The 15471-nt window shown below is 41.4% G+C and overlaps 1 protein-coding gene across 5 annotated transcripts; it reads right to left on the bottom strand.

The window, feature by feature from the left end:
* Positions 1-1121: 1121 nt before the first annotated feature.
* LOC103417162 (beta-amylase 2, chloroplastic-like) lies at positions 1122-15116 on the bottom strand. Of its 5 annotated transcripts, none has more exons than XM_070815212.1 (6): positions 14335-15116; positions 12277-12340; positions 11805-12139; positions 11543-11706; positions 11057-11251; positions 1122-1293 (listed from the first exon to the last, which is right to left on the bottom strand). In XM_070815212.1, exons 4-6 carry the CDS (start codon positions 11642-11644, stop codon positions 1288-1290), a joined length of 303 nt encoding a protein of 100 aa, XP_070671313.1. In that variant the 5' UTR covers positions 11645-11706; positions 11805-12139; positions 12277-12340; positions 14335-15116; the 3' UTR covers positions 1122-1287. The 5 variants fall into 5 exon arrangements, with proteins under 5 accessions (XP_070671313.1, XP_070671314.1, XP_070671315.1 ...); XM_070815213.1 differs by having other exon boundaries at positions 11805-12103; positions 14335-15081; XM_070815214.1 differs by having other exon boundaries at positions 11805-11896; positions 14335-14985.
* Between the last annotated feature and the right edge of the window lie 355 nt (positions 15117-15471).

Raw genomic sequence — 15471 nt, 5'->3', positions numbered from 1 at the left:
TTAGGACAACAAACGGTATCAAAGTTTTCATCTGAAGCTATTGTGACTTTATGCATACTGAGATGAAAAACCAATATATATTAATTATACCTTTGGGATATTTGGGTGGTCAAACTTATGCCAAACAGCAACCTCTTGCTGAAACGACGCCCAAAGAGCAGCAGCTTCAGCTGCTGTGGCAATACCATCCTCCCCCCAATCCAATATCTTCAAATTTTCACTATAATATCAAGAATACATAAAGCCATGAGAACAATATTGATAAGAAAAATACAGGATAACCTACGGTTAGGGGTTCATTATTCAATCAAATAACACCGCTTTCTTACATTCAATAAAAAAATTCATGTATTTGTAAATTTGTATATACACCTAGGCAAACAGTCACATGTATTCTTTTTCTCCAATGAAATAAACCCCCCGAGTCTAATAACAATGAAAGTGATTGACCCCAAGAACCCCAAACAAAACAACTAAACATGCCAATCCTAAGAACACAAAGCATATAAAAAACAGTTAACCACACACTTAAGCACACTTGCGTCTGCACAGTGGCCATTTATTAAGTCATAATACACATGAGTAAACCCTAAAACACAAAAATCAAAGTTACAAACTTTCAATACAAACCAATCCAGAATGAATTTATACCACACATTCTGGCATAAAAGAAAAGAAAAATCAATACTAATATTTGACTGCAAGCAGATCTTGTGGGACTGCTACAAATAATATAAACCAATAGATTTCCGTAATAAAATATAACCACAGATGAATGAAGGGCTATTAACTTAATATTTAGAAATAACCGTTAGTCCCTAGCTATTATGCATGCCACTAATGAAAGGAGGGATCACCATTAATTAAGGTACCTGGAATTCACCAATACCAGGATATTTCCAACCATGCTGTTCAGGATAAGAAGGATACCGTAGCTCTCCACACGGACCTAATCCAACTTCAATTTCTGATATTATTCCTTCCTAAAAAAACTCATCAAATTCAACTCTAAAGCTCCTCAAGTAGTCGAAGTAAACCTGCATTGGTTCCATTATAATATAACAAAATAGAAACTCTCAGCATTAAACAGTAAGAATGCATAAGGTCTGATTCTTAGATCATAGGAAAGGAAAATTCTTAGAAATATAGAACATATAAGTTGGAATAGGTTTAGCAATAGTTTCTTTTAAAACATGAGTGGAACATGTACAAGAAGACAAATATAGGAAAGGAGCTATGGCAATCCATAGAAATAAAAGACCAGCATAACTAAGTAATTCTAGAATACTATACCTGTTTGGATCAAAACTTAAAACTTTGGGCTTGGGGGAAGTTAGCCCAAAGAGCAGCCTAAAGGGGAAAGGTACTCGGAGGCCCAGTCAGAACCTAGCCGAAGTCCAGAAGATAGGAGAAGCCCGTTTCTGACTAGGTGCAGACCATGCAGATCACTTGCTTACCTACCTAAAGGCCAAGTGGTATAGACCAGCCAACTATCCAGCCCAAAAAAGTACTTTTATATGGCAGTGCAAGTAAAATGGCTGATGAGTCACTACCCTTCAAATTGCATTCGGGCAAGATTGTTGCTACAGGGTGCCAAGCCAAGGTGTCTATAAAAGGAGTAGGAGAGGTCAGAATCAAGGACACTTAAACAAACAAATACAAGCACAAACTCTGCTCAAAGCCAGATTTGCCTTCAAAACGAAGTTGTAGTCAGCCCAAGCCTTCATCCCTTTCGGGATAAACCTTTTGTAATAACTCTGCTACCCTGATATACTCTTGCTGTAGTATTGATTCCTCCTGTAAACTCATCTCCCTACCCTTTTTCTAAGCTTTCAAACCTCTTGCAAGACGATCAGCCTTGCCCGACAAGGTTAAACCTTGCCCGACCCTCTTTGTTTTTGTCTGTGTATTCATTAGCCTAGCAATATGTTGTATACTACAAGTTATATCCAAGTTATTTCTAGTAATATGGCTATCAAAAGATTCTCTCAGTGCTTAGATCCGATTTGAATATGTCTCCACAGTTCAAGTCGGATCTAAGTGCTAAGCCCTCGGGCATATAAGATTTGATCACCCTAAAAGTCCTTGGCCTCAAGGCATAAAAAAGAACCTGATGTGGACTTAACCCATCCACTACAAGCTTTGATAACAAGAAGTCCGAAGTTACTTGGGGCGCAAGTAATTGACCTGTCACTTAGTTTTATTGCTGTGATATCATGATTACCATATAACGTTCGGGGACGGGATGAATTCTGATGGGAAGCCTCAAGGCCTACACCTAAGGCCCCACAAAGGCACCTATTTGGATTCATCCTGTTTCTCGGGCAAGAACATTGAGAATGGAAGGGGTTCTAATGGAAAGCCTCAAGGCCTATTCAAGGCCCCACAAAGGCACCTATTTGGATCCATTCTGCTCTTTAAGTTCGGGTAATCAGAAGTATGATGGTTATAAGATCTACATAACCAATAAAAAGAACCTTATATGTTCAAATATTAAGTTAGTTATTAATGGGAAGCCTCAAGACCTACACCTAAGGCCCCATAAAGGCACCTGTCAATAACTAACATGGTCTTTCGAATATATAATTAAACTCAAACATCCGTTCTACATCTGCCATACTGAAGATGGCAGTGGCACGCCTGAACACTTATAGGTTAATCTTGATCATGAGCCTTAAGGCCTACACCTAAGGCCTCACGAATGCACCTTTCAAAGTTAACTCTGTCCTTCTCTTTCAGCCTTGCCCGACAAGCCTGCCAGTAAAGCATGAGCCCGACAGAAAAGCATCAACCGGCGCCGAACCTCTCGGGGAGCTGTGTGCTCGTCGGACAGGAAGCATCCCCCACGGGAAATTTCAACCACGAACATAGTTTTGGCACGCCCGGTGGGATACGCTGATCAAAGCAATATGTAAAGAGGATCAGAAGATTTCCAAACTGCTTTGTTGCACATGCTACAAAGACTGGAGAACACCCCTGCAGGCTCCAGAAAAGAAGATAATCCGGTTCTCAGACCACCTATTCCTATGTCTTTACCTCATCTTGGGGAGAAAAGTGATAGGGATAAAAGGGGGCTTAAAACCAATCAACTAGAAGAAGTTGCGGTGACTAATAAACATACGGATCCCTTCTCAGAAGCCCCTATCAATATGATCAGTATGGCCTGGGCAGAGAAGGGAAAAGAGAAGGTCACAAGAGAGGAAGAAAGAAGATTGATTGACAAACCCATAAAGGGGGTGGTTAACTTGCCCGAATATCCAAAAGCCGCCATATTCAAAGGAAGAGTGTTGTGCAGTAAGTGCCAATGCGAGTGTGAGCTCGAAATACCACCCACTGGAACCTTCATAGATCATGAATTGATCAGAAGGAATGATGAGCGAAAGAGAAAAGAGGCACAAGAGAAGGCTCGGCAGACTGCAGGAAGAGATACCTCCCGAAGTGTCTTTCAGCGGTTAGGAGGCGATTCCCAACCAAGGGCTTTATCAGAAATCTTTCGTAACCATGAAGTTTCTAAGGAAGCAGAGGATAAAGATGCCAAGAAGCCAAAAGAAAGAAGTACAGGACACTCTCAGTACGGCCATATGGGAAGAGAGGTCAGGCGGAATGACAGGATAACAAACCCTGTTACAAAAGATAATCCTGCCCGCCTCGGGCGAAAATGGTATGTGGTCGGGAAGAACGGACAGCCCGTTAAGCAAATGGGAGCCTCCATGGTCAGAAGGGTTCAAAGGTAACATAAAGCCTACATGAATTCCTTGAAAACCCCAGCGACGTCAAAAGCTTCAAAAAATCAAAAGGTAGCGAAAACGTCGTCTGAAGGAAGCAGTCAGCTTTGCTGGAGAAGTAAGAAGGAAGTGGAGAGGGCTAACAGCAAAATTGAAGGCGAAGGAGATCATGTGCCACAAAGCCTGCACCCTGGGAAATATAGAATCTTGAGGAGAGCTCAAGAAGATATGGTTATGGTACCAACTCCCGGATGGAAGGCAGAGCAGCCTATTTGCTTTGGGACTCTCTCCCCTGAGAAAAAACAACCTTCTCCATCATTGGGGGATCCCTTCGGAGAAGTTCCAAAACAAACACCATGTCCAGGTGTGAATCAACTCGAGGGGGCACCAGAACCACTGCTTCCACTAGATGCTATGGCATGGTTGGATGAATTCATGGACCAGATTGGGAGCAAAAAAGAGTAACTGTCAAAGCCTAGCAACTTTCATATAAACATGGCATATGTGCTGTCTGCTATGTTTGTTGCCCAACCTGATCAGCCCGCCGCCATGGAAGGAGATTATGTCACAACTGAACCAATGATGGCTCATGTTAATATGGAGATAGCAGAAGAAGGAGCATCGGGAAAAGCTGCATCATCTGAAACATCCAAAGAAGGTCCTGTAAGGATCTATACAGACAAAATGGTGTTCAGTCGCCCGAATATTTCACTTGTCAATCATCTGAAACCCATATATGTGACAGCTCATTTAGAGGGGGTGCCCTTCAGAAGGATGTTGATTGATGGAGGGGCAGCTGTTAATGTATTACCAGCTAAGCAGATGAAGAAGTTGGGGAGAGGCACAGAAGATCTTATTCCTACAGACCTCACAGTTTCTAGTTTTTCGGGCGCTATCACTAAGACTCTTGGGATATTGCCTTTGGAAGTAGATCTGGGGTCTGAACAGATCATGCTGGCGTTCTTTGTGGTGGACTGCACATCCATCTATGGAGCCTTACTTGGAAGGGATTAGATCCACCAAAGTCTTGCGGTGCCCTCCACCCTACATCAACAAGTGGCTGTGTATCATGAAGCAAGCACAGAAGAGCCAGGCTTTTGGGAGATGGTAGAGGCCGAATCACGGCCATTTCTTCCCACAGCCAATATAGCAGAAGCAAGTTTCTACAATCCCAACGTAGGAATCTTGAAGTGTTTGGGAGCAGATAAGAACGGCCGCCCTACCAAGGTGACGGCCCAAAAGCTTCTAGAACAAGGAATGCTCCTTACTAAAGAGGAGTGGGATAGACCTTTTATTATCCCAACACCCCTACACCATCAATGATAAAACAAACAAGGAAAGATCAGGTAATGGCAGTCAGATCCCTGATTAAACGACTGTTGGTGTATGGGAAATAAAGAAGACAAGAAAAAGAGTTCTTAGACAGAGAAGAGCAGGAATGGCAGGTGGAAACTTCAACCAGCCAGGATGAAAGCAGTGAGGAATCTTGTCAAAAAGAATTAGATAGGGCCATTCAAATGGCTGAATGTATATATGACCTGGATGAACCAGACGACTTGCCCAAGAGCTCGGAGCTAGTTGCATTTTTGTGTACAGAACCTGATAAGCCACCACCGGAGGTCCAAGATCCTTTGGAAGTTATTGAGCTAGGAACAAATGAGGACCCAAGACCAATACAAATCAGTGGTTTATTGGAGAAAGAAGATCGGGCACAAATTATCTGTCTCTTGCAAGAATTCAGAGATTGTTTTGCTTGGCATTACACTGAGATGCCGAGTTTAGATGCAACCTTGGTGGAACATAGAATGCCCATCAAGGAAGGATATAAGCCAGTTAAGCAAGCACCACGAAGGATGTCAAATGAGATAGAAGAGAAGGTCAAAGAAGAGATTGAAAGGCTCGTAAAAGCTGGATTTATCAGGCCAGCCAAATATGTGGAGTGGTTAGCCAACATTGTACCCGTTTTAAAAGCTGTAACAAAAGCAGTACGATGTTGTGTTGATTATGGGAATATTAATGGCGCTACATCTAAAGACGAATATCCTATGCCTATGGCAGATCTTTCCATAGATGCGGTAACAAAAAACAAAGTCTTATCTTTTATGGATGGAAATGCCGGGTATAATCAGATAAAGATGGCTCCGGAAGATATACATAAAACAGCTTTTAGGTGCCCTGGACATGTGGGGGCATATGAATATCTGGTCATGCCCTTCGGGCTCAAGAATGCTAGTGCAACCTACCAAAGGGCGATGAATGCCATCTTTCATGATCTGATCGGCCATAACATGGAGGTGTATATTGATGACATTGTGGTGAAATCCAAGACAGAAGAGCAGCATCTGATAGACCTCAGGCAGGCCTTAACAAGAATGAGGGTCCACAAATTGAAGATGAATCCAAAGAAGTGTGCGTTTGGAATAAGAGCGGGCAATTTCTTGGGATTCCTGGTTCATCAACGAGGGGTAGAAGTGGACAAGAATAAAGCTCGGGCAATAATGGAGTCACCTTCACCCACCAACAAAGTGCAACTTCAGAGGCTGCTGGGAAAAATTAATTTCTTAAGAAGATTCATTGCCAACTTGGCGGGCAAGATCCAGCCACTGACTCCTTTGTTAAGACTGAAGGATAAGGAGAATTTTGAGTGGGGACCACCACACCAAGAGGCTTTCGATAGTATCAAAGCTTATTTGACTTCTCCACCGGTATTGGTACCACCTCAGAGGGGAAAACCCTTAAAACTATATATCTCTGCTTCAGATAAATCGATTGGGAGTTTGCTGGCTCAGAACAACGAAGGCGGGAAAGAGCAGGCAATGTACTACCTCAGTAGAATTCTAACCGAGGTAGAAACAAGATATTCCCCAGTAGAGAGATTGTGCCTAACTCTGTATTTTACTACCAATAAGCTGAGGCATTACATGTTACCTTGTCACGTACACATCATCGCCAAGACAGATGTGATAAAGTACATGTTGTCAAAACCAATGTTAACAGGGAGGATCGGGAAATGGATTCTAGCATTATCAGAGTTCAGCTTCCAGTATGTTCCCCAAAGGGCAGTAAAAGGCCAAGCAATTGCTGACTTCTTGGCAGAGCATCAAGAATCTCGAGATGAGATAATCAATATACCAGGAACCCTGGAAGTTATTAATGTTTGGATCCCGCCAGGCAAAGGGATATCGGGCAAGGAGGAGTGGATCCAGCAGGAGATAAGAAGAGTGGCTGGTTTGTGGATTACTCATTGGAAGCTGTATTTTGATGGTTCTTATACTCAAAAGGCTTCAGGAGCTAGGATTGTGATTATCAAACCTTAGGGAATTTATCATTATTACTCATTTCTCTTAGACTATCAAGGGAATACCAACAATCGGGCAGAGTACGAGGCCTTAATAATTGGTTTGGAAATCTTGATGGAGCTGGGGGCAAGGGAAGTTGAGGTGTTTGGTGATTCAGAATTGATGATAAACCAGCTAAATGGGGAGCTCAAATGCAGACATATCGCCATGGCCGGATATTATTTGGCGGCCACGCAGTTGCTGAGATATTGGGATTCTGAGATATCGGTGAGTCATGTTCCCCGGGGAACCAACTTAGCAGCCAATGAGATGGCGCAATTAGCCTCAGGTATACCAGTACAGGAGAGAAGATATGGGTTGGATTCGAGATTCAAAGGAGAAATCTTCCTTCTATCCTGGAAAGAGGATTCAGCCTGGATGTAATGGTTCGGGAAACCAAGGTAGAAGATTGGAGATCGCCCATCATCCATCATTTGAAGGATCCCTCTTCACCTACCAGCAAGAAGAACCGACAACAAGGAACTAAGTATGTCTTGTGGGCGAAAGACCTGCTAAGGAAGACTCTAGACGGGTTATTATTGAAATGCTTAGGCCAAGAGGAATCCATGAGAGTGATGGCCGAAGTACATGAAGGAGTATGTGGAGCACATCAGGCCGGAACAAAGATAAGGTGGCTGCTCAGAAGGTATGGATATTTCTGGCCCGACATGGAAAAAGATTGCAAGTTCTATGCCCGAGGGTGTGAAGAATGTCAAAGGCACGGTCATCTCCAACATGTACCCTCTGTACCTTTGAATCCAGTAGTCAAGCCATGGCCTTTCCGAGGATGGGCGATGGACTTCGTCGGGCAGATATATCCAGCTTCTAGTAAGGGGCACATTTTCATAATTGTGGCAACGGATTACTTCACCAAATGGGTGGAAGCATCAGCAGTAAAGTCCATAACCTCAGCCACAGTCAAGAATTTCATTGAGACCAAGATTCTGTACAGATTTGGGGTACCCGAAACTATTGTGACTGATCGAGGGCCATCTTTCATTTCAAAGGAAGTTGAAGAATTTGCAAGTAAATACAAAATAAAGATGGTCCAGTCCAGTCCTTACTACCCACAGTCAAATGGCCAAGCAGAATCCAGTAACAAGATTTTGGTAAACATTATTAAAAAAATGGTGATTGAGAGTCCGAAAAATTGGCATGAAAAGCTGGGAAACACTTTGTGGGCATATAGAACTTCCAAGAGGGCAGGAACAGGGACAACTCCTTATGCTTTAACCTTCGGGCAAGATGCAGTACTTCCCATGGAGATCAACGTAAGTTTTGTCAGAATTCAAAATCAGTTTGGGTTACACAGCGAGGAATATATCGAAGCCATGTGTCAAGGAATTGAAGACTTAGATATAGCCCGAATTGAAGCCTTGAATCAGATTCAAGAAGGAAAGAAAGTTGTTGCCCGAGCTTATAACAAGAAGGTGAAGATGAAGTCTTTTAAAGAGGAAGATTTAGTATGGAAGACAATCCTCCCTCTAGGAGCTCAGCTTAGGGGCTTTGGAAAGTGGAGCCCGACATGGGAAGGTCCTTTCACTGTTATTCAAGTGTTGAGCAAAGGGGGATACTACTTGGCAGACCTTGAAGGGAAGGAGCAGAAACATCCCATTAATGTTAAATTCTTGAAAAAGTATTGTCCTACATTATGGGATGTTAGAGATTGTTACATTGAAGAGGATGCAAGGTAGAGTAGATATCAGAATATCAAAGTACAGGGTATGATCATCAACCATTCAAGAAGACAGAAAAACAAAAAGTTGCTAAAAACAAATGTTTATTTTATTTCGACAAATTGGTGATATTTACAAAAAGATCTAAGGACCGAAGTACTACATTCGATTCCTTCTGAATACAATGTTGTTTTCAACTGGTTTTCCGATGTCTCCCTGGATAGGACCGGATCAGGTGATCGGGTTGTGCGGCCAACACGTGCCTGGTAGGAGATCCTCATGTAGAATTACCACCACGTGTGATGGTGAAGCCTGATTTATCACGACGGCAAGCAGGAAGGCAAGCCATCATGAGGGAACCGCCTGACCAAGGGTGTTGGAAATAGCAGGGTGATCGACCAAAGGTGTTGGGGATAGTAGTTGTCTGGTGATGACTCTTTTTCTCACGAAAAGGGAGTTTTAAGAAACCCCACTTAAACTCTGAAGAACTCATTTCACAGTTTTTGGAGAAAAACTTGAAGCGGATAAAAGATAAGATTGAGGATGATCTGTGGGAGAACCAGAATTTATAGGAATGCCAGAAGGCAGTTCAAGGGTCGTGGGAAGATCAAGAGACTCCGGGTGATATCAATCTCAATCAAAAGATACAAATTCTGAGAGCAAGGGTGCAGATGCATGCAGCTATTCAATTAATATTGGCGCCTGAAATTCAAGGCTAAATATCAATTGAAGGGGGGCACTGTTTGGATCAAAACTTAAAACTTTGGGCTTGGGGGAAGTTGGCCCAAAGAGCAGCCTAAAGGGGAAAGGTACTCGGAGGCCCAGTCAAAACCTAGCCGAAGTCCAGAAGATAAGAGAAGCCTGTTTCTGACTAGGTGCAGACCATGCAGACCACTTGCTTACCTACCTAAAGGCCAAGTGGTATAGACCAGCCAGCTATCCAGCCCAAAAAAGTACTTTTATATGGCAGTGCAAGTAAAATGGATGATGAGTCACTACCCTTCAAATTGCATTCGGGCAAGATTGTTGCTACAGGGTGCCAAGCCAAGGTGTCTATAAAAGGAGCAGGAGAGGTCAGAATCAAGGACACTCAAACAAACAAATACAAGCACAAACTCTGCTCAAAGCCAGATTTGCCTTCAAAACGAAGATGTAGTCAGCCCAAGCCTTCATCCCTTTTGGGATAAACCTTTTGTAATAGCTCTGCTACCCTGATCAACTCTTGCTGTAGTATCGATTCCTCCTGTAAACTCATCTCCCTACCATTTTTCGAAGCTTTCAAACCTCTTGCAAGACGATCAGCCTTGCCCGACAAGGTTAAACCTTGCCCGACCCTCTTTGTTTTTGTCTGTGTATTCATTAGCCTAGCAATATGTTGTATACTACAAGTTATATCCAAGTTATTTCTAGTAATATGGCTATCAAAAGATTCTCTCAGTGCTTAGATCCGATTTGAATATGTCTCCACAGTTCAAGTCAGATCTAAGTGCTAAGCCCTCGGGCATATAAGATTTGATCACCCTAAAAGTCCTTGGCCTCAAGGCATAAAAAAGAACCTGATGTGGACTTAACCCATCCACTACAAGCTTTGATAACAAGAAGTCCGAAGTTACTTGGGGCGCAAGTAATTGACCTGTCACTTAGTTTTATTGCTGTGATATCATGATTACCATATAACGTTCGGGGACGGGATGAATTCTGATGGGAAGCCTCAAGGCCTACACCTAAGGCCCCACAAAGGCACCTATTTGGATTCATCCTGTTTCTCGGGCAAGAACATTGAGAATGGAAGGGGTTCTAATGGGAAGCCTCAAGGCCTATTCAAGGCCCATAAAGGCACCTATTTGGATCCATTCTGCTCTTTAAGTTCGGGTAATCAGAAGTATGATGGTTATAAGATCTACATAACCAATAAAAGGAACCTTATATGTTCAAATATTAAGTTAGTTATTAATGGGAAGCCTCAAGGCCTACACCTAAGGCCCCACAAAGACACTTGTCAATAACTAACATGGTCTTTCGAATATATAATTAAACTCAAACATCCGTTCTACATCTGCCATACTGAAGATGGCAGTGGCACGCCTGAACACTTATAGGTTAATCTTGATCGTGAGCCTCAAGGCCTACACCTAAGGCCTCACGAAGGTACCTTTCAAAGTTAACTCTGTCCTTCTCTTTCAGCCTTGCCCGACAAGCCCGCCAATAAAGCAGGAGCCCGACAGAAAAGCATCAACTGGCGCCGAACCTCTCGGGGAGCTGTGTGCTCGTCGGACAGGAAGCATCCCCCACGGGAAATTTCAACCACGAACAATACCTCAACAGCAGTGTGGCCTCTTAAAACCCGCTCTTTGTCAATTCCCCAAGTGAGACGTTCAGTGTTGCGTTTCCCTTCTTTATTAGTAAAATATATATCAGGATTCTTTTGGCCAATTTCTGTCACCCGGTGAGAAAGTGGGATATGTACATCATCCCCGACATCGCCTCCACACTCGTGGAATGACATCATGACCTACACCAATATACAGTAAGACAATGCACACCATATCCAACATGCATATTCAAAGAAAATATGAAAAGCAAAAAATCTCTCTTTTTTGAAATGAGTTTTTAACTGATAGTCTCACAAACTAATTTACAAAAAGGAAAGCTAGCAGTGGGTTACTTTTCAGCAATCTACTCAAGACTGCTATTCCCCTTACCTAAGACAACAGTCAGAATAAACTTATTTTATATACAATGCATGCCAAAAGAAGCAAAACCCTCAGTTAAAATCAAATGAACTTGCCCGAAAGAGAAGTACCTTCTTCATCCGGGTTTTGATTTCAGATTTCTGGGATTTGTTGTAAATCCTCCTCTTTTCGGCCTGCCAAGCTCTCTTCACAGCAGAGTCAGGCTTCTTCATGGCGACCTCACAAACAACGGAATGTCGAACCAGCCTCTGAAGTGCTGAAAATAGTCAAGAACCTGCCCCAACAATTAAAAACAGATGAAGCCAACATGATTGAAGAACACAGATCAGAATTAGAAACGATCTAATTTTGGGAAAACAGTGTAGAAGTTACCTGATGCACTGAGGAATCTTTATTTACCAGCTTCGACACGGCCTTCATGCTTATATGAGAGAAAGCTAAAGTTATAATCCTCCAATGGTGCCCTGCAACCGCAGTTTCATAACTCAAGCCCACATGTAAATAGCCAATGTTTTTCTTCTGTATGTAGAAACAAATTGCACCGCATATTCCTATGAAACAACTTGTGGCTGGTTTGTCCAAGATCTCAAAAACCAATGCCCTACCCATCTGTGCCAACCCTTATTTCTCACGCAATTTGTTATCTTCAAAACTTCATGCCAATAGAAACTCTACATGAATGTATTCCTCGTATCATGAACATCGGTCTATATCAATATAATTTTAGCATACACTTTGCGGGAGCGAAAATATAACTATAGATTATGTTTTCATCATATAAATAAGCAAAGACTAAGATAAACATTAAGCTGAAAATGAAGCAAATATAGAGGATGATTCATACTCGTATTCTTGAATATAGAGGACAATTCAAACTCGATTTCTGACCACTGTTACCGCATCCGCATCTATAATCATAGGTATAAGCATATTATTGTCTTGAGCTTAATGATATCAAATTCAGCTTGGTCCCAAACGTACTGCAAAAGCCAATTGAAAGTTAATGACATCTTTGCAAGCAAACAATAATTTAATTAGTCATAAAATTTGATCAGCTCCGCATCACAGAGATGAGAGCACCATATAAACTTAGTTCCCTAAATATTTTTAGCAAGCTAAATGAGAATATTCTAAAATCGAAAACTACATTCTGGTTCTTAAGAAATATTCAAAGTTAGGAAAGGCATAAAATAAAATAAAATCTAACTTGGTCTCAACCTTGGGCCTAGTGCTATATCGTTTCAACTTTCAAAAAAAATTCGGTAAGGATCTGAGTCGGAATATAAGTGCTTACAAACTTTCTATTGGTAGTAAGTTTTTGCGATACTGAGTTGAAGTCCTAACTCTTGTTTAGTGCTGCATCATTTGGATAATCCTAGACCTAGAGTAAAAAAAAAAAGAGAGGGATTTTCTCCCTGATTGTTGTGATAAGAATCACTCAAAGACAATAGGAACCACTCCAATTCATAATAGCATTTCACTGAGTTCAACACTGTAATTGGAAAACGCGAGAATATACAAACATAAAGCAACCAACTAATGTCCTATATATCAGACAGGAAGGAAGAGGCTCACAAAAGGCAACTGAAACACAACTATTTAGACAACATAAATCCATTTTCATGAAGTACTTAGCACAGATGTCGAAAGATACATCAATTGACTGAAATACGAAAAAGGATAAAGAACTCTAACCTTCCCCAATGACATAAGAACCCAGTTAAAAGAAATCTATTTAGCCCTCAATGAAATCCTTGTTTTGGGCAAGGCAATAACAACAAAACCTCTTCATCCAGCTTGTTTATGCATTCAAAGTCGGGATGAAGATTACACACATACATACAGAACCATAGAAACATATGACCATGAAAACTTAGGAAGTACGCAATGCCATTAATATACTAAGCATTAAAAGTAAATACAGAAACCAGTCATAAACACCATCAGGAAGCAATTTGTATAAAAATTATATTCCCCACTCAATCAATGAAAGATAATAAAAAAACAACAATACCTTTTATTCTATTACAATTCGAGCATCCAACCCGAAACCAATTGGCAACGGGTGGAAATGCCCGAGATCATTCAAACTATTTACATAACACTTCAATTCCCGACATGGGATTCACACTCTCGAAACAATACCTGCTCCAAGAAGCAATATACTCTCACAAATTTCAACTTACTAATTTTGTAATAAACACAAAGAAAACTTGTCATTTTCTCACTAACCCTTTTCTGTTCATTTTAATTTTCACTACATTCCTAGTTAAACAAAACTATAAATCAAACTGAAAAACAATAATTTGCTCCTCTGAAGACAGAGATTGTTCAGGTTCTAAATCCGTTCTAATGTCGTACTAATGAATAATGACAGAGATTGTTCAGGTGGGTATCAGTCTTTGTCGCCTGTAACCAGGCAAAGCAGATTGTATTGTATTGCATTGGATTGTGTATTTGTATTTGATTTGGATTGCCTGGCGCTCTGGCTTTTAGTCTAGTGTTAAGCCTACTTGTCTCCTCTTGCAATGAATTATGAATTTTTATGCATTGTTATTGTTTAATAAGTGACGACCCAACACTCCATGTGCATCATCTTCCCTACCCTTTTCCCTTCACCCTTCACCCACTACCCCTCTATCCTTGTTGTTCTGACAGCGACTCCTTTTTTCATAACAAAGGAATCAACCCCAGATAAGAGACCCAAAAAAAAAAAAAGAATTTTCTTAGCATAAGTTTCTGAGTTTACACTGTGGAATCCTATTCAATCCAAACAACATGCCTAATACTCAAGAACACGTTCAATCTTTAAGCACATTTACAAAACAGATTTAGAATTTTAAAATCCTATGAGCAGCAGAACATAAACATTAAAATCCAACAGAAAGACAAAGCAGCAAACCAGTTCATGTGGATCTTCCTAACTCGTCCAAAAAACCGTGCACATAGTTCACCTGCAAGCATCAGCCCACAACCAAAAATTAGACAGAACCAAGGAATATATAAGGAACCAAGAGATGGGAAAAAAAAGATCAACCAACAGAGGAATGAGAAGCAAACACCAGAAAATTTTGAAGAAGCACATAAATGAGCAAAGTGAAACCCAAAAATCGAATTATGGTTCTAATAAAGCAAAAGGAAAACAAAACAATAAACAATTAGTTTGAAACAGTGCATAACCTATTAAATCAGAAGGAAAAACCGAAAACTCATACCCTGCCATATACCCCTCTGTGACTCTCTCCTCACTGACCCTGTGCACTAACCCATTAATTAATCCCAAAAAATGCATCCCCCTATCCGTCTCTCTCTAGAAAATCAAAAATCCCCCAAAACCGGACCTAACATACTAAACAATCAGAAAATCCAAGGCAACATTTAAGAATACAATTTTAAAAAGAAACTTATCTTTGGATTTCGGGCATGCAGCGCAAGATCCGGCACACCCCACCCTCAGTAGGGTTTGTCGATGTCCCCTACCCCGTCTCCCTGAAATCCCGACGACCCATATGGTCTTCTCTGACCATACCCACCATCCTATCTGCATCAACAGTGCCGAGACCCCTACCCCTCCCGCTCGTTCTCCTTCCATCGCCATCTCTCCCTCTGTCTCTGTGCCTCTATCTCTCTCTCTCTCTCTCTCTCTCTCGCAGGCCCTCCCCGAAACCCTAATCGAACAGGACCAAATGATAGCTGAGTCGCTGACCCCCCATCTCGCCCAAATCGGAGCACAAAATTGCCCTTCATAATAAACCATGCCCACCATTAGATTGTAATCTGTGATGGGCAAAAACGTAATTAAAAATTTTTGGGCCTTACTGAGGGCCGGGCTTCCCAGCTGAAGCCGACACATTTGGGCCTGGCTGCTGGCCCAAAAACAACGGAAACACCAATGGTATGGTTGTAATTAATCTGAAATTAACCACTATCATTTCTACAGTGCCAATTCCAAACCTTTCCTTTCTTTAGACTAAAGTAATGTCCAGTATAAATTTTATGATTTAAAAATAATTTTAAAACTCAAAACCAAATAAATTTT

Source organism: Malus domestica, chromosome 16 (genome assembly GCF_042453785.1).
Source record: "Malus domestica chromosome 16, GDT2T_hap1".
NCBI lineage: Eukaryota > Viridiplantae > Streptophyta > Magnoliopsida > Rosales > Rosaceae > Malus > Malus domestica.
The sequence above is the reverse complement of the archived record's forward strand: the minus strand, read 5'-3'. Positions and strand labels throughout refer to the sequence as shown.

What these genes read in the sequence shown, in the direction of transcription:
- LOC103417162 (XM_070815212.1), bottom strand. Translation starts at nt 11,644, where the DNA reads ATGAAGAAGCCTGACTCTGCTGTGAAGAGAGCTTGGCAGGCCGAAAAG. An exon ending in TCAAAACCCGGATGAAGAAG is followed by an intron (nt 11,252 to 11,542) that starts GTACTTCTCTTT and finishes ATATTGGTGTAG; the next exon opens with GTCATGATGTCATTCCACGA.